Here is a 22,121-nt window from a genome sequence, read left to right on the forward strand (position 1 = left end):
TCCAATTTCAGGCAATAGGTAACTAAATCCCTAAGAATATTTCTTCCTATAGGCAAAATACATCAAAATCCAGGAACACATAAAATTTCCTTTATGCTTATTTCATGAAGGAACATATCCTTGAAGAAGTCTTAATATAGAAAACCATGAATGCAAGCTAATTAACGTCAGGTAAATTTAAGGACAATGTCTCTAATAAATGCAACTGAGAGATACACTTTTAAAATGGGTTAAGCATAAAACTGTCCTTTGTTAATAGATGCTAAATTAAATTATACTTAGTTTAAATCAAATTCATCTATAATCAAATCTTATTTTTAAAAAATAACATTGGCAAAGTCTATGCACATGATGAAGAAAATGGGATATGTATTCATTGGCCTTATCTATTAACTGCTGAGAACAGTGTCAGATATTATAGACAGACCTTTTGTGGGTCTTTTTATTTTTCATGGCAATACAGTTATTTGCAAAGGCTCAATTAAAATTGATCCTCTTTCCTACTTCAGTACAATTAGACAAGGAAAATTTGTCATCATAATAATGGAAGAAATAACACTTTTACAAGTAATATTGCTTAGGTGTGATGTGACTCTATTTCATATGTGGAAACATCATTCTCAGAATCTCTTTAAGAAACTGGAGCAGCACCAGGTCCATGGCTTAAGGAGTCCCAAATTAACATTTGGTAAAGTATCACCTCCTGGTAAATTTGGGGAATCTTGAAGAAAGGAATCCCCCCACATACATAGTGTTACAGATAAGCACTGGAGAAGAGCCATTGGACCCTTTGCTCTGGTTCAGAATAAACTATGAAGAGCATATACAAAGCTTTCTGGGACAGTGATGCAGTCTTGGACTCATTTACAAAGTCTCCAGGTAGAAATTAACTCTCAGGATTTAGTACGATCATGCACCACATAATGACATTTTGGTCACTGATGGACTGCATATATGACGGTAGTCCCACAAGATTATCATGGTCCTAAAAAATTCTTATCGCTTAGTGATGTTGCAGTATCCTAATGTCATAGTGCAATGCATTACACACATACTTGTGGCAATACTGATGTAAAGCTGTGCTACCAGTTACATAAAAGTCTAGCACATACAGTTATGTACAAAACATAATACTTGAAAATGATAACAACTATGTTACTGGTTTTTGTATTTATGATACTATACTATTTATTGTTATTTTAGAGTGTATTCCTTCTACTTATTAAAAAAAAAGTTAACTGCAAAACAGTCTCAGGCAGGTCCTTCAGGAGGTATTCCAGAAGAAGGCATTATTCTCATAGGAGATGACATCTCTATACATGTTACTGCTTCTGAAAACCTTCCAATGGGACAAGATGTGGAGGTCGAAGACTTTGTTATTGATGATCCTGATCTTGTAGGCCTTGGCTAATGTGTGTGTTTGTGTCTTTGCTTTTAACAAAAAAGTTTCAAATGTTAAAAATATTTTAAAAAGAAAAAAGTTTATGGAATAAGGATATAAAGAGAAAATACTTTTGGTATAGCTGTATATGTTTGTGTTTTCAGCTGTTATGACAAGAGTCAAAAAGTTCTCAGAATTAAATATTTTATAAATTAAAAAAGATTACAATGAGCAAAAGTTTATTATTAAAAGACAGAAAAAAATGTTTAAAATAAATTTAGTGTAGCCTAAGTGTACAGTGTGTATCATCAACAGTAAAGTCCTAGTTCTCCACATCTACCCACTGACTCACCCAGAGCAACTTCCAGTCCTGCAAGCACCATTCATGGTAAATGCCCTATATAGGTTGATATTGTTTGGATTTTTGTGTCCACTGAAATCTCACCTTCAATTGTAATCCCATAATCCCCACAAATCATGGAAGGGTGAGAGAGAACTGAATCATGGGGGCAGTTTCCTCCATGCTGTTCTCATGATAGTGAGTGAGTTCTCACCACATCTGATGGTTTTATACGCATCTGGCATTTCTCCTGCTGGCACTCATTTTCTCTCCTGCCACCCTGCAAAGAGGTACCTTCTGCCATGATTGTAAGTTTCCTGAGGCCTCCCCAGCCATGTGGAACTGTGAGTCAATTAAACCTTTTTTCTTTATAAATCACCCAGTGTCGGGTATTTCTTCATAGCAGCATGAAAACAGACTAATACAGTAAATTGGTACCAGGAGGAGTGGGGTGCTGCTGTAAAGATACCAAAAAATGTGGAAGTGACTTTGGAACTTGGTAATTGGCAGAGGCTGGAACAGTTTGGAGGGCTCAGAAGAAGACGGGAAAATGTGGGAAAGTTTAGAACCAGCTGGAGACTTGGAGGGCTAAGAAGACAGGAAGATGAGGAAATATTTGGAACTTCCCAGAGACTTCCTGAATGGCTTTGACCAAAAAGCTGATAGTAATATGGACAATGACGTCTCTGATGGAGATGAGCTTTCTGGGAACTAGCATAAAGGTGACTCTTGCTATGCTTTAGCAAAGAGACTGGCAGTATTTTGCCCCTGCCCTAGAGATTTGTGGAATTTTGAACTTGAGAGAGATGATTTAGGGTATCTGGCAGAAGAAATTTCTAAGTGGCAAAGTGTTCAAGAGAAAGCAGAGCATAAAAATTTAGAACATTTGCAGCCTGACGATGCCATAGAAAAGAAAAATACATTTTTGGAGGTGGGGGAGAAATTCAAACCTGCTGCAGAAATCTGCATAAGTAATGAGGAACCAAATGTTAATCACCAAGACAATGGGGAAATGTCTACAGGCCGTGTCAGAAACTTTCATGACAGCGCCTCCCACCACAGGCTCAGAGGCCTAGGAGGCAAAAATTATTTCATGGGCTGGACCCAGGGCTCATCTGCTCTATGCAGCCTTGGGACATGGTACCCTGTGTCCCAGCTGCTTAAGTGCCAGCTATGGCTACAAGGGGCCAAGGTACAGTTTGGGCCATTGCTTCAGAGGGGGCAAGTCCCAAGCTTCCATTTATGGTGTTGAGCCTGTGGGTGCACAGAAGTCAAGAAGTGACATTTGGGAACCTCCGCCTAGATTTCAGAGGATGTACCGAAATACCTGGATGTCCAGGCAGCAGTTTGCTGCAGGGGTGGAGTCTTCATGGAGAACCTCTGCTAGGGCAGTGTGGGAGGGAAATGTGGCGTTGGAGCCTCAACACAGAGTCCTCACTAGGACACTGCCTAGTGGAGCTATGAGAAGAGGGTCACTGTCCTCCAGACCCCAGAATGGTAGATCCACCCATAGTTTGCACTGTATGCCTGGAAAAGCCACAGACACTCAATGCCAGCCTGTGAAAGCAACCAGGAGGGGGTAGCACCCTGAAAAGCCACAGGGCCAGAGCTGCCCAAGGCTGTGGGAGCCCACATCTTGCATCAACATGAGACATGGAGTCAAACGAGATCATTTGGGAACATTAAGATTTAATGACTGCCCTGTTGGACTTTGGACTTATATGGGGCCTGTAGTCCCTTCGTTTTGGCCAATTTCTCCCATTTGAAATGGTTGTATTTTACCCAATGCCTGTAACCCCATTGTATCTAAGAATTAACTAACTTGCTTTTGATTTTACAGGCTCATAGGCAGAAGGGACTTGTCTTGTCTCAGATGAGACTTTGGACTTGGACTTTTGGGTTACTGCTGGAATGAGTTAAGACTTTGGGAGACTGTTGGAAGGGAATGATTATGTTTTGAAATGTGAGGACATGAGATTTGGGAGGGGCCAGGGGTGGAATAATATGGTTTGGCTTTGTGTCCCCAGCCAAATCTTATCTTGAACTGTAATCCCATAATCCTCACATGTCATGGGAGGGACCTGGTGGAAGGTAATTGAATCATGGGGGCAGTTTCCCCATGCTGTTCTCGTGATAGTGAGTTCTTATGACATCTGATGGTTTTATAAGCATCTGACATTTCCCCTGCTGGTACTCATTTTCTCTCCTGCCATCCTGTGAAGAGGTAACTTCTGCCATAATTGTAAGTTTCCTGAGGCCTTCCCAGCCATGCAGAACTGAGAGTTAATTAAACCTCTTTTCTTTTGAAATTACCCAGTCTTGGGTATTTCTTCTAGCAACATGAGAATGGACTATACACAGATGTACCGTTTTTTATCTTTTATATCATATTTCTACTGTACCTTTTCTATGTTGGAATAGGTTTAGATATACAAATACCATTGTGTTACAACTGCCTACAGTATTAACTGCAGTCACATGCTGTACAGTTAGCAGCCTAAGAGCAATGGGCTATAGCATATAGCCTTTGTGGTAAGCTATATCATTTCAGTTTGTGTAAGTACACTTTATGATGTTCGCCCAACAATAAAATCACCTATTAACACATTTCTCATAATGTATCCCTGTCATTAAACAATGCATGACTACAACTTATGGCTCTAGTTTTATGAACATGCAACAGGAAATCTTTGTGTGTCAGTGAGTGATACTGTTTTGCATCTATGTAAATAAAACAGTAAAAGAAGAAAATACAGTACGTCCTCACTCAACATCATGTGAAGACATGCTTGCTTCCCCTTTACCTTCTGCCTTGACTGAGTTTCCTGAGGCTTCCCCAGAAGTAGAAGCAGGTACAGGCTGCAGAACCATGAGATGATTAAACCTCTTTCATTTATAAATTACCCAGTCTCAGGTATGTCTTTATAGCAGTGTGAGAGTGGACTAATCCAGAAAATTGGTACCAGAGAAGTGGGGCATTGCTATAACAATACCTGAAAACGTGGCAGCAGCTATGGAACTGGGCAATGGGCACAGGTTGGAACAGTTTTGAGGGCTCAGAAGAAGAAAGGAAGATGTAGAAAAGTTTGGAACTTCCTAGAGACTTATAAAATTGTGACCAAATGTTGATAGTGATAAGGACAGTGAAGTCCAGGTTGAGGAGGTCTCAGATGAAGGTGAGAAACTTATTTGGAACTGGAGTAAAGGTCACTCTTGCTGTGCTTTAGCAAAGAAACTGGTGGCATTGTGCTTCTGCCCCATAGATCTGTGGAATTCTAAACTCGAGAGAGATAATTTAGGGTATCTGGCTAAAGAAATTTTTACGTAGCAAAGCATTCAAGTTGTGGCCTGGCTGCTTCTAAGAGTGTACACTCATATGCATGTGCAAAGAGATGATCTGAAACTGAAACTTATATTTAAAAGGGAAGCAGGGCATACAAGTTTAGAAAATTTGCAGCTTAGCCATCTGGTAGAAAAGAAAAATCCATTTTCTGGGGAAGAATTCAAGCCTGCTGAAGAAATTTGCATAAGAGGAGCTGAATGTTGATTGCTGACAATGGAAGAAAATACCTCCAAGGCATTTCAGGTGTCTTTGTGGCAGCCGGGCCTGGAGGCCTAGGAGAGAAAAATGGTTTAGTGCGCCAGACCCAGGGCTCTGCTTCTGTGTGCCACCTCAGGACATGACACACTGCATCCTAGCTGCTTCAGCTCCAGCTATGCTAAAAGGCCCCAGGTATGTCTCAGGCTGCTGCTACAGAGGGTTCAAACCAAAAACCTTGGCAGCTTTCATGTGATGTTAAATGTCCAGGTACACAGAGGGCAACAGTTGAGGCTTGGGAGCCTCTGCCTAGATTTCAGAGGATGTATGGAAACACCTGGATGTCCAGCCAGAAGTCCACAGCAAAAGCAGAGTCCCCATGGAGAACCTCTAGTAGGGCAGTGCAGAGAGAAAACATGAGGTTGGAGCCCCCACACAGAGTCCCCACTGGGGCACTGCCTAATGGAGCTGTGAGGAAAGGGTAACCAGATTCCAGAATGGTAGACCTATCAACAGCTTGCACCATGTTTCTGGAAAAGCTGCAGGCACTCAACACCAACTGGTGAAAACCACTGCAGGGTCTGTACCCTGAAGAGCCACAGGGGCAGAGCTGTCCAAGGTCTTGGGAGCCCATCCCTTGCATCAGTCTTCCCTGGATGTGAAACATGGTGTCAAAGGAGATCATTTTGGAGCTTTAAGATTTAATGACTGCCCTGCTGGGTTTCAGAATTTCATGGGGCCTGTAGCCCCTTTATTTGGCCAATTTCTACCTTTTTTAATGGGAGCATTTACCCATTGCCTGTAAATCTATTGTATCTTGGAAGTAACTAACTTTTTTTTTTTTTTTTTTTTTTTTTACAGGCTCATAGGCAGAAGGGACTTGCCTTGTTTCAGATGAGACTTTGGATTTGGACTTTTGAGTTAATGCTGTAATCAGTTAAGACTTTGGGGTACTCTTGGGAAGGCATGATTGTCTTTTAAAATGTGAGAAGGACATGAGATTGGGGAGGGGCCGGGGTGGAATATTATGGTTTGGCTTTGTGTCCCCACCCAAATCTCATGTCGAATTGTAATTCCCCACTGTTGAAGGAGGGAGCTGGTGGGTGGTGACTGAATCATGGGGGCAGGCCTTCCCTTTGCTGTTCTCATGATAGAATACTTATGAGATCTGGTTGTTTGAAAGGGTATAGCACCTTCCCCACTTCTCTTGCTCTCTTGCTGGGCATGTGAATATGTGCCTGTTTCCCCTTCACCTTCTGCCATGATTGTAAATTTCCTGAGGCCTCCCCAGAAAGAGAAGCCTGTATAGCCTGCAGAACCATGAGCCAATGAAATCTCCTTTCTTTTCTTTTTTTTTTTTTTTTAACCAAATCTCAGGTAGTTCTTTATAGCAGTGTGGGAACATATTAATACAACATACATTTAAGGCAGATTAACAAAACAAGTGAGATAATTATTTACCCAATTATTCCAGTTCAGGAGGCTGTAGCCCATCCCTGCAGCTCAGGGTGTAAGGCAGGAACCAGCCCCGGGCAAGACACCATCTCATTGCAGGGTGTGCTCACACACCCCCACACTCACGAAGACTAAGACAATTTTCATTTAACATGCACATCTTTGGGATGTGGGAGGAAACCATAGCACCCAGAGAGAAAACCTAGGGAGACATGGGGAGAATGTGCAAACTCCACACAGACAGTGGCCTGGCTGGGAATAGATTATTTTTTTTCTCATCAGTGTAATAACAAAACACAGGTGAACAAAATGATGTTATTTGAAGACCTGCTATATATGTATTATTCAGAAGCTCATATATATATATATATATATATATATATATATATATATATATATGTATATACACACACACACATATATATGTATATGTATATGTGTGTATGTAGGGGTATGGGTGTCTTTGTGTATATATATGTGTATTAGAAGCTTAAAATCATAGACTATATGAAATAACTATCATTAAAACTAAGTTACTATACATTATTTTAAAAAAATTTCCCGATGGCAAAACACTGGTTAAAGAAATAACATTAGAATGCATGGAAATAATTGTGTCTGTACTGGGTAAAACAAGGCTATACCTGATTCCCACCAACTGTAGGAAATGCAAAAAGTGATTGACTAGCAACATGTTCAATTCATGATTTTAGCACAAAAACACAACATGACAGGCCTTTTCTTGATCAAGATAGCTCATTAAAGGCTGCATAAATCTAAAGAAGGGACTGCCAGCAAAACTTTCTGAAACCTGCTTAGAGACAAAACTTTCTCTAATGATACAAGTTGCATTCTCCTCCTGGGAAAAAAGGATCAACCATAATGCTTAATTTTCTGATGAACTTTAATGAGATTTATTCTAGGGAGCATCAGTATATTCCATGTCTCTGAAACTGGAGCCCTTTTGAGAGTAAAATGGGGTGGTATTAACAATTATGTCAGTCACCAGGTAAAAAACACAACTGCCTCCAGAAAAACAGGGATATATGGCTGTATTAGTCTGTTCTCACGCTGCTAATAAAGACACGCCTGAGACTAGGTAATTTATAAAGGAAAGAAGTGTAATTGACTAATAGTTTCACATGGCTGGAAACTTACAATCATGGTGGAAGGGGAAGCAAACACCTCCTTCTTCACATGGTGGCAGGAAGAGAAGAATGAGAAAAAGGGAGAAAAAGCCCCTTACATAACCATCAGATCTCATGAAAACTCACTATCATGAGAACAGCATGAGGGTAACCACCCCAACAATTCAATTACCTCCCACTGGGTTCCTCCCACGACACGTGGGGATTATGGGAACTACAATTCAAGATGAGATTTGGGTGGGGACACAGCCAAACCATATCACTGGCCATCCTATCCTAAAGAAAATTCCCAAGGATCGAAAACAAAGAGGAACCTGAATACCAAACCATAAGCACATGTGATAAGGTGCCAGCTGCTCGTATGACCAATTTTGTTAGGATCAGAGAATATATATGCAAATGCCAACCATCATGCCTGATGCATATTACATACTAGAAATATTACTATGCCTTCCTCAATCAGAGAATAACTCTCTCTGAGCTTTCATAAATTACATTCTAATAATAAAATTGCTGACAGGCCCTCTAACTTGAAAAAGATTTTGTTTACACTTAAAATAGAGAATATGTTTCAGTTTTATTAAATTGAATTGCTTTTTAAAAAATGTCCAAAAATTTATTTTTCTCAGATCTGGCTGCCTTATATCTGGTAGAAGTTCTCAATTAGTGAGACTTCAGTATACTGTGAAAAAAGTGAAACTTCACTGGGGGTAAAGTTCTAAAACCTTTCCCATCCCCCAGGCTTTTAAATTCTTACTCTACCTTGAAAATATTGTTCTCACAACACTGGCAAACTTTTCTTTAGCAATGACACACCAGACTCACAGAGTAGACTTGAAGAGTTTCAGAGTAGAGTGAATGAGATTCTCTAAATCTACTCAACACAGGATTTTTTTAAAAACACTATTATAAATAGAATCACAATAAACAGGTTCATATTGTTACCTAGTGTAATGCCTACATGACATAGCCTGAATTCCTACCCTGTCTAAACTTTGCTTATCTGTAAGAAACAGAACACCTGTGATAAAAAGTCGCCTTTGTAACTAAGCAAGCTGAGACTAGTTAGAACCAAGATAGCCATTGAACAACTTCAAAAAGACCTCAAGCTTCATTATAACCTCATTTCCATGCTAAATAATGCTCCCATCAGCACAATGACAGTTGACAATCACCATGACAATGACCAGAAGAAGCCATAAAATGACAAAAAAAAAGAAGACAGCCCATTTCTGGAAAAGACATGACTATTCCTCCCCTTGCTTTTAATGTCCAACCCCTTCATTAGAGAAACTGCATATTTTAACCCCCTCACCCCTCACTAATTGAGAAATCAATTTGTGGGCTATGCTCTCACTTCTCAATTTCATGGTCATTGAATAAAGGCTGCACTGCTTGACACTCGCTTCCAGTTTTATGTATTGATTTCATCACAGGGGGCAGAGAAATACCCCATCTTTTGGGAGACTGGCTTTGTCAGTCATTTTTTTGATCATTTAAACTAGTTCCTAGTACATGAAGAAAATGAATTGTTTCCTGTAGTGTGTTAACTTGGGTCCTCCCCAAACATATGTCCAAATCCTAACCCCTAGTCACTGTGAACATAACCTTATTTGGAAACGAGGTCTTTGAAGATGTAATTAAGTTAAAGATCTTGATGAGATCATCCTGGATTTAGAGTGGGGCCTAAATCTAGTGACTGTTGTCCTTATAAAAGAAAGGAGAGGGCGATATAAGGCATAGAGACACACAGGGGAAGGCCATACAGAGATGGAGTCAGAGATTGTAGTGATGAATCTATAAGCCAAGAAATGCTTGCAGCCACCAGAAGTTCAAAGTGTCAAGAATTCTCCCACATGGGCACAGTGGCTCACACTTGTAGTCTTAGCTACTGGGAAGGCTTGGTGGGAGAATTCCATGAGCCCAGAAGTTTGAGGCTGCAATGAGCTATGATCACATCACTGCACTCCAGCCTCTGTGACAGAGAGACCCTGTCTCTAAGAGTGAGGGTGAGAGTGAGAAAGGAAGAAAGAGAGAGAGAGAGAGAGAGAGAGAAAGAGAGAAGCATTGGGAGGGAATGCTGCCTTACCACATCTTGATTTTTGGAGTCCTGGTTTGAGATAATAAATTTTTTGTTGTTTTAAGCCTCCAAGTTTGGAATAATTTGCTAAGGCAGCTCAAGGAAACTATATCCTCCATGACCCAAATCTCAAAAAATCAAATGACAGAAAATGGCTATTACCAGATATATTTACACAGATTGCTCTTATATTTTTTAAGAATACAGATAGCCATGTCAAAACATTACATTCAAAATCTGATAGATTATAATGTAGATGTCTCTTCCAAAAGGTAGAGTTCCTAAAAACCCAACCTAATGAAAATATAAATGATTTTTAAAATAATAACTGTACATCACAATTTCATAGGGCTACCAGATAAAATGACACTAAATTAAATTTCAAATAAATGATAAAAAATTTACTATATGTATGCCCCACATATTATATGATACATATTCATATATATGAATATATATATATATAAGATAATGCATTATTTATCTGAAATTTAAATTTAACTAGGCATCATGTAGTTTTATTTGCTAAATCTGGAACTTTAGAATTGCAGCAGGGAAATTGCATATCTCACTCAAAGTCACATAGCTAACAAAATGTGAAACCTGATTTTGAACTTACGTTGTCAGACTACCCAAGATCATGTGTTTTCTAATTCATCATGCTGCTTAAAGAAAAGACAATAAAACTCAGGAAAAGGCAGTAGCGTTTCGAGAAGCCATCTGGTTGTTGTTTCTGGAAAATAGGTGTAGAAATGGAAGAATGTTGGGCAGTTCTGCCTGCTGAGTCCACTTCAGTGCCTGTTATGTAGAAAGGAGATTCTGAAGAAGTCCAAACCACATTCTCGTGATGGTGGCAGTGGTAGAAATTAGTTTTTCCCTTCCACTGTTCTGTGCAAGGGTGATATGAGACATAGGGGGCATAACCATTTTGATTTTGCTGGGTAGCAGGTGAGGGCATCCTTGTCATACAGTGATGAGTTCAATTGTCATTAATTATAATAGTTATATAAGTGTTTTCTCTACATTTATCTTTTTCCAACCACCACACGGTTTCCAGGCATCATCAGGCTTAAAACCTTAATAGTTAATTTTTTTTTTTTTGAGTCCCTTCATCCAATTGATCCCAAGTCCTATCAGACATTCCTCTGAACCATCTATCATATATTACTTTCCTTCTCTATTTCCACACCCATAATTCCAGTTCAAGCCCTCAACATTATATTCCACATGACTGCAGTGCTTCCCAGCTTGTCTTCTCATTTTAAGCTATCCATCTCCATCTAATTATGCTACCAATTATATGTATATAAATTTGCAAATCTCAAGTGACCTAATACTATCTATCCAATCAAATGTTTAACACATCTGTTATTCATCGATGGTTCAAGGATAAATATTTAATCAATCCTTAACTCAGGTTGTTTTATCCATTTAAATTTCTCTTCTTATTTTTATCTTTACCCAATAAAAATTTCACTAATGCCAGGCAGGTAAGTAAACTAATGAAGCTGGATTGGAGTTGGCATTTTAAACACTTTGGGATGTTCTTCATTCCCACAAAGTAATATTTTCTCTCTCATTTTTTTTAAGTACATGGCTCTCTCATTCCACTGAAAGTTGTTTTTGTAATTTTTGGCAGAGAAGTCTGAAGAGAATAATTTGTTACTATAAGAAAATCAATGGCACACACACAGTGAGACCCAGACTCAAAATTGTGGAGGCACAGGGAATGGTGAAACAAGATTAAACACACACTGTCCAAAAGGTAGGGGCTACTCAGCTCAGATAACAGATGTCATACGTTGCCAGAGTTTGCCTGATGTTTTCTCATGATTACATTGGGGCTCTGCACTTTGACAAGAATGCCACAGAAATGACGTGCTGTTTTCACTGTACCCTGTCAGGGGATTCATGATGTCTGCATGTCTTCTCAGTTCTGACTTTGACCACCTGGTTAAGTTGGTGTCTTCCATGTTTCCCCATTGTGAAGTTACATTGTTCCCTTTGTAATTCTTACATAGCTTGTGGAGAAATACTTTGAAATGCTGCAAAATTCTGTTTCACATCATAACTATACACATATAATTTTAGCATCTATTGATGGTGGTTTTGCCTACTATTGTTACTGGGGTGTTTGTTAAAAGGTGACTTTCTATTTCAATTTTCCCTTCTACATTTGTTTATTGGAATTCTACCATAAGAAATGCTTATACCTTCTCCTCCACTTATTTATTCAATTACTTATCAGCACGAAGATATTTATTTTATTCTATGGGTTTTACTCCATTATTACCATTGATATGGTTTGGCTCTGTGTCCCCACCCAAATCTCATGTTGAATTGTAATCCTAATGTTGGGGGAGGGACTTGGTGGGAGGTGACTGGATCATGGGGGTACTTTCCTCCATGCTGTTCTCTTGATAGCGAGTGAATTCTCACCAGATCTGATGGTTTAAAAGTGTCTGGCACTTTCCCCCTCACTCTCTTGCTTTCCAGCCAGGACATGTCAAAGGTGCTTGATTCCCCTTCACTTTCTGCCATGGTTGTAAGTTTCCTGAGGCCTTCCAGTCATGCTTCCTGTTAAGCCTGTGGAACTGTAAGTTAATTAAACCTCTTTTCTTCCTAAGTTACCCAGTCTCGAGTAGTTGTTTATAACAGTGTGAGAACGGACTAATACAACCATTATTTATTTTTTGCTGAAATTGTCCCAGCTTTGGTCATTAGATGTTCCTTTAAGTTGGCTCCTATGTGACTTTGACATTTTGCCATCAATTTCTGAGCACTCCCTTACTTTCTAGCACTGCAAAATGATCCAGGCTCATATTATACTTTCCCTGCCCCAGGTCTGTCTGAAATCAACTATTTCTCCAGGAGCCTTGATTACTATTTTTTTTTTTTTTTTTTGAGATAGAGTCTTGCTCTGTCACCCAGGCTGCAGTGCAGTGGTGCAATTTCAGCTCACTGCAAGCTCTGCCTCCCGGGTTCATGCCATTCTCCTGCCTCAGCCTCCCAAGTAGCTGGTACTACAGGTGCCTGCCACCACGCCTGGCTAATTTTTTGTATTTTTAGTAGAGACGGGGTTTCACAGTGTTAGCCAGGATGGTCTCGATCTCCTGACCTTGTGATCCACCTGCCTCGGCCTCCCAAAGTGCTGGGATTATAGGCGTCAGCCACTGCGCCTGGCCCCTTGATTACTTTTATTGGGAAAATTGTATTGAGAAACCAAGACCTGGCCAAATATATTCACTGCTACTGTGTCATTATACCTTTGTCATTGCTTCTAGGCCCTCTCAGCAGACAGATTAGGAAATATACACACACACATATCTCCATACATTTTTATTTCTATATATCTGTATATATATTAACAAAAATCATTAGATCATACTGACACCTGTCTAGCACCACAGGGTTCATTCTAGACTGCCTACTTTCTATTTTTGTCACTATCTCCAACAATGAGAATCATGACTGTCATTGTCTATAATATATTTACTAATTTGCTTGTTCCTGCTATATACATTAAGTAGTTTCAGAATCAATAATCATGGTCTGGAGTACATACATTTATGTATAGTTCTTTTTATCTGGAGTTTTATAGTATAGGCATACCTCATTTCATCGCACTTTGTTTGATTGTGCTTCCAAGGGTTTTTGTTTCTTGTTTTTGTTTTCAAATAGAAGGTTTATGGCAACACTGCCTCGAGCAAGTCTATCAGCATCAGTTTTCAAACTACATATGCTCACTTCATGTCTCTGTCACCTTTTGGTAATTTCTGCAACATTTCAAACTTTTTCATTATTATTATATCTGTATGATGATCTGTGATCAGTGATCTTTGACATTACTATTGTAATTGTTTTGAGGGAGGCCCCGTGAACTGCGCTCATAGAAGACTGAGAAATTAATCAGTGAATGTTGTGTGTGTTCTGACTGCTCCACCGACCAGCTGTTAGTCCATCTCTCTCTTCCTCCTCAGGCCTCCCTATTAACTGAGACACAACATTACCGAAATTAGTCCCATCAATAACCCTACAATGGACTCTAAGTATACAAGTGAAAGGAAGAGTCACGTCTTTCACTTCAAATCAAAAGCTAGAAATGATTAAACCTCAGTGAGAATGGCATATCAAAAGGAGAGACAGACTGAAAACTAGGCCTCTTGCTCCAAACAGGTAGCCAAGTTATGAATGCAAAGGAAAAGATCTAGAAGGGCATTTAAAACACTACTCCAGTAAACACATGAATAAGAAAGCCACCCAGCCTCGTTGCTGATATAGAGAAAGGGAGTGGTCTGGATAGAAGATCGAACTAGCCACAACATTCCCTTAAATCAAAGCCTAATCCAGAACAAAGTCCCTAACTCGCTTCAATTCTATGAAAAGAGATGAGGGAGCTGCAGAAGAACAGCTGGAAGCTAGCAGAGATTGGTTCCTGAGGTTTAAGGAAAGCAGCCATCTCTATAACATGAAAGTGCAAGGAGCTGCCATGAGTTATGCAGAAAATATAGCAAGATAATTGATGAAGGTTGCTACACTAAACAACAGATTTTCAATGAAACTGCCTTCTATTGGAAGAAAATGACATCGAGAACTTTCATAGCTAAAGAGAAGTCAATGCCTGGCTTCAAAGCTTCAAAGAACAGGCTGACTCTCATGTTAGGGGCTAATGCAGCTGGTGACTTTAAGTTGAAGCCAATGTTCATTTACTATTTTGAAAATCCTAGGGCCCTTAAGAACTGTGCTAAATCTACTCTGCCTGTGCACTATAAATGAAGCCAAAAAGCCTGGATGACAGCATATCTATTTATAACATGGTTTACTAAATATTTAGTAGGCCCAGTGTTGTGACCTACGGCTCAGAAAAATAAAGAATCCTTTTAAAATATTACTGCTTATTGGCAATGCATCTAGTCACCGGAGAGTTCTGATGAAGATGTACAGGGACACAAGTATTGTTTTCAGGCCTGTTAACACAACATCCATTCTGCAGCCCATCGATCAAGCAGTAATGTCTACTTTCAAGGCTTATTATCTAAGAATACATTCTGTAAGGCTATAGCTGCTATATATAGTTGGTCCTCTGATGGATCTGGACAAAGCAAATTGCAAACCTTCTGGAAAGGATTCATCATTCTAGATGCCATAAAGAACATTTCTTAGCTGGGCGCAGTGTCTCATGCTTGTATCCTCAGCAACTTGGGAGTCCAAAGGGGTAAGATCACTTGAATCCAGAAGTTCAAGACCAGCCCGGGCAACATAGTGAGCCCACATCTCTACCAAAAAAAAAAAAAAAAAGAAAAAGAAAAAGAAAAAAAATAGCCGGGCATGGCAACACACACTTGTAGTCCTCCTAGCTAATCAGTTGGCTGAGGCGAGAGGGTGCCTGAGTACAGGAGTTGAAGGTTACAGCATGTTTGCACCCCTGCACTCAAGCCTAGGCAACAGAGTAATACCATGTCTCTAAAACAACAACAACAAAAAATTCATGATTTATGAGAGGAGGTCAAAATTTCAACATTAACACGGGTTTGGAAGAAGTTGCTTTTAACCCTTATGGATGACTTAAGGGTTTGAGGTGTTCAAGACTTCAGTGGAGGAAGTAACTGTAGATATGGTGAAAATACCAAGAGAACTACAATTAGAAGTGGAGCCTGATGATAATGATTGAATTGCTGCAATCTCATGATAAAATGTGAACAAATGAAGGGTTGTTTCTTATGCGCGAGCAGAGAAAGTAGTTTCTTGAGAAGGAACCTATTCACGGTGAAGATGCTGTGAACACTGTTGAAATGACAATGAAAGATTTATAATAGTTCACTGACTTAGTTGATAAAGCAACAGCAGGGTTTGAGATGACTGACTCCAATTCTGAAAGACACTCTACTGTGGGTAAAGTACTATCAAACAGCATCTCATGCTACAGATAAATCTTTTGTGAAAGGAAGAGTAAATCAATGTGGCAAACTTCATTGTTGTCCTATTTTATGAAATTGCCACAGCCACTCCAACCTTCAGCAACCACCACCCTAATGAATCAGCAGCCATCAACATCGAGGCAAGACCCTCCACCAGCAAAAACATTATCATTCACAGAAGGCTCAGATGATTGTTAGCATTTTTTTTAGCAATACAGTATTTTTAAAATTAAGGTACATACATTTTTAGACATACTTTTTTTGTGAATAATGCTATTCACACTTAATAGACTACAGTATGGTATATATATAATTTTTATATGTACTGGGAAATCAAAAAATGTGTGTGACTTGCTTTGTTGTGATATTTGCTTTATTGTGGTGGTCTGGAACCGAACCTGCAATAGCTCCAAAGTAGGCCTGTATGTATAATTCAAATACTGTTTTATACAGCTACTTAGGTTAATGGTTTTATTTCTTATCCCTTTGAGATAAGATTATTGTTATGGGTTCCTCCCACATCCTGGTTGATTTTAATTATTTATCTATTTTGGGGTGCTAAAATATTGTCATAAAGACTTTAAATTAATTAAGAACATTGACTCAGATAAATGTCATTTCCTCTTCATCCCTTTTACCCCATTCCCATCTCCCATTCTTGCCATCTGTTATTTACCTACATTCTGTATGTTACCAATTTCATTAGTTTCTAGCTTTTGATTTCCGTGTTTGTTTTGGTACAAATGAGAAGACAACACACAAATTCTTACATATTTCTTTCTTACATAGAATGTTGCATATTGTTGATACTTTTTTGTACTTTGCTTACTTGAACTTCACAATATATCCTGTACATTTTTTCATATCAATTTCTAGAGATTTTCATTATTTATTTTTACAGCTCCATAGTATTTGCCATGTTGATATGCTATAGTTTATTCAACCACTCCCCTATTTATGGGTATTCAGATTATTGCCAATATTTTATAATTATAAACAATGCTACAACAAATTATTGTACATATATGCATTTCAAATTGTTGGGGGCCTATGTAGGACTAAAATTTTGATTTTCTGTTGCCAAGTCCAATTCCGTTTTAGATCGAATGATATAACTGAGAGCACTTTGAAAACTAAAAAAAAAAGGTTGTATACACTAAATATAGCAAAATAATACTTCGTTATTTGCATTAGTTTCTTTATCTAATTTAATTGTATCTTTGGAAACAGGCAGTTCAAATCAATAAACACTTGTCCTTTGCTACTAAACCAGACGGTTATTTTGAAAACTTCTCCTATCTTTTTAAATTCTAATATCATCAATCACATATTCCCTAACTAAGAATGTCTTTTTAAACTTTTTAAAATGTTTTGTAGAGACAAGGTCTTACTGTGTTGTCCACGCTGGTCTCAAATTCCTGGCCTCAAGTAATCCTCCCATGTCGACCTCCCAAAGTGCTGGGATTACAAGTGTAAGCCAACACACCCAGACAAGAATGTTTGGTATTTACTAGTTTTTACTTAACAATTGAATCTATTATTTGTACAGTTCCTAGTCATAAAATACTCTAGTATTATATTAAATTATTTTTCTCTATTTTATTCCTTTAGATATAGGAGACAAATTAAAACTGCAGCCCTAATCTGGTTCCTTCTATTCCCTACATATGATGTCAAATAGGGTAGGAGGAATAAAACAGGATCATATGGTGCCAGGAGCACTCTCAGGGTTGTCTGACAATGAGTTAGCAAGGCTTGGGGACTCTCCTTCCTCCTGGCAGGAGGAGTTACCCCAAACTCAGCCTCCTTTGGAATTGAGGGCTCTCAGCGCCCTCAACGTATCCACCTCCTGCAGTGCTCACATTCAAAATGTGCAAAGGATGCTACACAGCCTATCTAGGGTCTATCCTTGGTCCTGCCTCTATCCTGGGTTCAAGGAATCCCTCATGTGGCCTATCCTAGTTCATCAGGAGATTGCCTTGGGATTTGGAATCTGGGAACTTAAGAGCATTTGCCTTGTTTTATGCCTTGTTTTATCCTTCATCATGACCTACAAAATGTGTTTAACCCACCATGAGACTACTGCCAGATCTGACCAGGCCTCAAAGATCATTTGTTAGGAATCTCTTAAGTTTTGGAGAGATATTAGTCCTGGGTCCTGCAGTGTGAACAGATTCCACTGAACAAATGTATGTAGCAAAAAGAATTTCAGGTCTACCAAAAGGTAAGTTCTGACATGGCTTCAAATGTATGCCTCACTTATGTAACCAATTATGTCAGTAATTACATATGATGTAGAGTCTAATTTATCAGCAGTTTGAGAGTGACTTTGCTGTCTGGGTTAGGAATAAGTCAGTTTTGGAACTTGCATCAAAACGTCTTCCACCATGGTCATGGGAGTCAAGTAATGCGTCAAACTGTGTCTTTGAATTCAAGCTTCTAAAAATTATATTCTAGTTAATTTTTTATAACTCAAGCAATCACATGGAAAACAAAGTTTGTCATAAACACATAAAAAAGCTTCTAGGTAATATTGCTCTTATGCTCTTACCCCCTCGATCTCGAGCAGCTAAACTTTGACCCCTTCTTAATGTAATGTCCAGCTGGTACATTCCGGGATCAGCCAAAGGGGCTTCTGCATTACTGGTTCCAGCAGTGCTTATTTTCTGGAAAACACAAAATATAAAAAATATTAAATTTATTATCTCTGTTCTATTTTTTCCAAAGGGGGACCATATGTAGCTTAACCCTAATCATAAGAATTACTCAATAAAATAAATAATCTTCTGATTTAATACAGTCTCATCATCACCCAGTTCTCCGAAGGTTTCGAAATTTACGAAATTCTCTAGACTCAAAATAAAAACATGGCAGTTACAGAAATGTCCTGTTTTAACTCAGATTATGGATAACAAATGGAATATAAAAACGTTTCCCATGGAAGTCTCCACACAATCCAACTAAGAGATATGAACATAGAAATACTGTGTGAAGTGAAAACATAATCAATGATGAGTGGAGAATAAGAACAAGAGCAGTTCATTTCTACCTAACCGGAAATTAAAATTAAAATGATTGATTCAGGTGACTGTTGACTCATTTATCTGTTCAGAAAAGCTCATACCTATGAATTAAGCACTTCTGCTTCAGCCTCAACATAAAATATAATTATATAGAAATAAATTCACCTAGCATTTTGGCAATATTTGCAAGAAATATATTCTCAATGGGGCTAAATTTCTAGTGCTGCTTTCTACGGAATAAAAGTGCATAAGCCATTCCTAGATCTAAAAATGTTTGTGAGGCTGCCTCTATAGAATTTATTTTTAGCAACAATATACTCTTAATAATTTACTAGGCATTGAATTACAAGAGGAATAACTATATTAAAACAACATAAATGAAACATGTAGTAAAAATTCTTCAGGTCATATTTTTAGTCTCTGTCATTCTGTATACAATAGGAAAGCTTTCCTTTGTGTGTTTGGGATTAATTTAAATTCTTAAAAATTTTTTTCTGATTCAAAAGGAAATGTCCTTTTGTCTTAGAATATGCATGGATGAGGTAAAATAACAGACAGCAGTCTTTTAATTCCATAATTCACATAAAATGAAACAATAAAGCAGCATTTAAACAATCTTTAAGGTATATAATTCACATACCCGACATTTGCTCATTAAAGCAGCATATTTTTTTGAGGTTTTAAGATCAAGGCAAATAGCTTTGCTGTTGGAGCAATTATTATTTAAAACAAGAGGCAGCACAGCTTTGATTGATAACCTGAACTCATTGTCTCTCCTCTGGTAACAATAAAAAATAATTCACTTCACCTTCTCATGATATCCTTGTTTCTATAAATGATCCCTCAGTCACTCAGCCTATAAATTGCTGAGTCATCTTTGACTTCTTCGTTTGATTCCCACCCACATCCAAATAGTTGTCAAATCCCCCCCACTCCATTTCTGTATGACATCTCCCAATTGTCTTTTTCTTTTAATTCCTATTACCACTCATTTGGATCAGGCCTTTGAACAACAAAGGAGTAAAAAGTAAAATGATTGTCTTGCTCTTCCCTTACCCATCTGATTGTGGCCACCAGTGACAACAATTTGGGAAATATTTTTCACACTTTTGAAAGTCTTATGAAAACATATACACATACATATAGCTTTGTTTTTTTGTGGTTGGGCTCTCAGTTTTCCCCAGTTTTAAACAAAGAGAGTATCATATTTTGTCTATTATGAACAACTTCTAGAAAAACATCATGGGCACTTTTCTAGTCAATACATACACATACACCTTTCCCTTTAAAATGTTCTAGCTTTATTGAGTCACAATTGACAAAATTATATGATTTTCTGATATACAACATGATGATTCAATATACATATGTTTTGGGCAGTGATTACCACAATCAAGTTAGTTAACACATCTCTCACCTCACTTGTTTACCCTTTTGTTTTGTTTTGTTTTGTAGTGAAGACATTGAAGCGAATTTCAAGTATACAATTCAGTACTCTTAACCATTCTTTGCCATTTCCATTTTGATAAGGTTATTTCTACTACAATGGACAAACATTATTTTGTAAAGTGACTTTATATTCTATCACTTTTCAAGTCATATTTTGGGTTGTCTGTGTATAGAAATCATATTGTCTGTATATAATGCCTTTTTGACTCTTATTTTCTAATATTTCAATTGCTTATTTTTAAATCTTATTGTGTTATCTTCCAAAGACTGTTAAAAAATGGTGAAAACTGTGAACATTTCTGAATTAGATTTGATTATAATGTGCATGCCTTTTAGTATTTCACAATTTAACACGACGTTTATGAAGCTTAGGCTTTTTCTTCTCTTAATTTATTTGGGCTTAAAAAAAAGCACAGTTGAATTTTATCAATAGATTTTCAGCATACGTTAATAAGATCATACAGAATTTTTGTTGACAGATTTTTCTAACATTCAATCATCTGCATATTTCCGGAGTAGATTCTACTTGGCACTCTGAATTTGTTCACTCTAATGTACAATCATGATTATGTTCAAAACTATCTATCATACGTCAGCATACTTGAGTATATCCGTACTTCTTAGGAAGGCATTCATAGCCCCCATGATATATTAAGTTGGTGCAAAAGCAATTGTGGTTTCTGCCATTAATTTCAATGCCATTACTTTTGCACCAACCTAACTCAAGCCTATCATTATAAACTGAGCCTTCACTTCTCTTCCACAAATTCTGGACCATTTTTACTTAACGGAATAGAATTTACACTTTAAAAACTTGTATCTTCATTCTTTACTCTTGACCAGGGCTGCCTTCTCTTCTTGTTTCCCATGTCTTTCTACCCAGTCTTCAAGGACCATTTCACTAGCACTTTATATCTTTCTTTTCCATTACCACATTCTATCTCAAATGTCATATTTGTCATTTTAAATTATAAACCTTTAAAATCAGGGAATAGAGTATTTAAGCTTCAAATTGAAAATAAATTATGCTAGAGGCTACAAGGATAGAAAGATGTCTTTACCAGCACCTGATCCAGCTGAGTAGAAACATCAATGGGGTGAATCCATGGGCAGTTTGTTCTCTCTCTTCTCCTACACTCATGTAATGCATCCAATTTGCTTTGGCACCCTACTTGAGGAACCCAGGTATACCCTTAGAATCCTTCTCAATACAGTGCTCCAGGCAGCCATTACCAATTGATAAAAATTAGCACTTAAAATCCAACCCTGTCCACTCAGGAGCTGTAATAAAAGACTGACTGTAATATACTGGAGGTATGAAGTCATTGGGAGAGAAGGACAGTGGATCAATTATGATGGGAGAAGACTCTCAGGAGACCTTATAAAGATAACCATGGAGCAGGGTCTGAAAATATGTGTAGAACTTTGACAAGTGAAGATTTGGAAGGAGGGAGCATCAGGAAAAATCAACATGAGCCCAATGGTAAGCAGTCACCAAAAAGCGCATCACTAGATTGCATGAGAAATAAGGTGGAAAGGAAGACTGATGTACAGTGAGGCCCAGCTAAGGAGGTTTCAGTCTGTAGGCAATGTCAAACCATCCCAGGCTTCTGAAGACAGAAACAACAGAACCAGGCTCCAGGGAACACACACTTACTGCCTTACATGTTTTATGCTCTGGGCCAAATGCTTAGATTTTAGCGATGAACAAAACTCAGGCCTTTTCCCTCTGTAAGAGGGGTGAGAGTAGAGAAATCCCGTGGATCTAGAAATTATTTAAAAGGATTTA

General features: G+C 38.2%; 1 protein-coding gene across 5 annotated transcripts in view; it reads right to left on the reverse strand.

Annotated features, from left to right (window-relative positions):
* Positions 1–22,121, reverse strand: part of LOC116274928 (multiple C2 and transmembrane domain-containing protein 1) — a 366,664-nt gene that overhangs the window by 73,190 nt on the left and 271,353 nt on the right. For all 5 annotated transcript variants that reach the window (XM_031666308.1, XM_031666310.1, XM_031666309.1 and 2 more), the window contains one exon: positions 18,412–18,526. In XM_031666308.1, coding sequence (XP_031522168.1) covers positions 18,412–18,526 — 115 coding nt within the window. The remainder of the gene's footprint in view (positions 1–18,411; positions 18,527–22,121) is intronic.

This window comes from Papio anubis, chromosome 5 (genome assembly GCF_008728515.1).
Source record: "Papio anubis isolate 15944 chromosome 5, Panubis1.0, whole genome shotgun sequence".
NCBI lineage: Eukaryota > Metazoa > Chordata > Mammalia > Primates > Cercopithecidae > Papio > Papio anubis.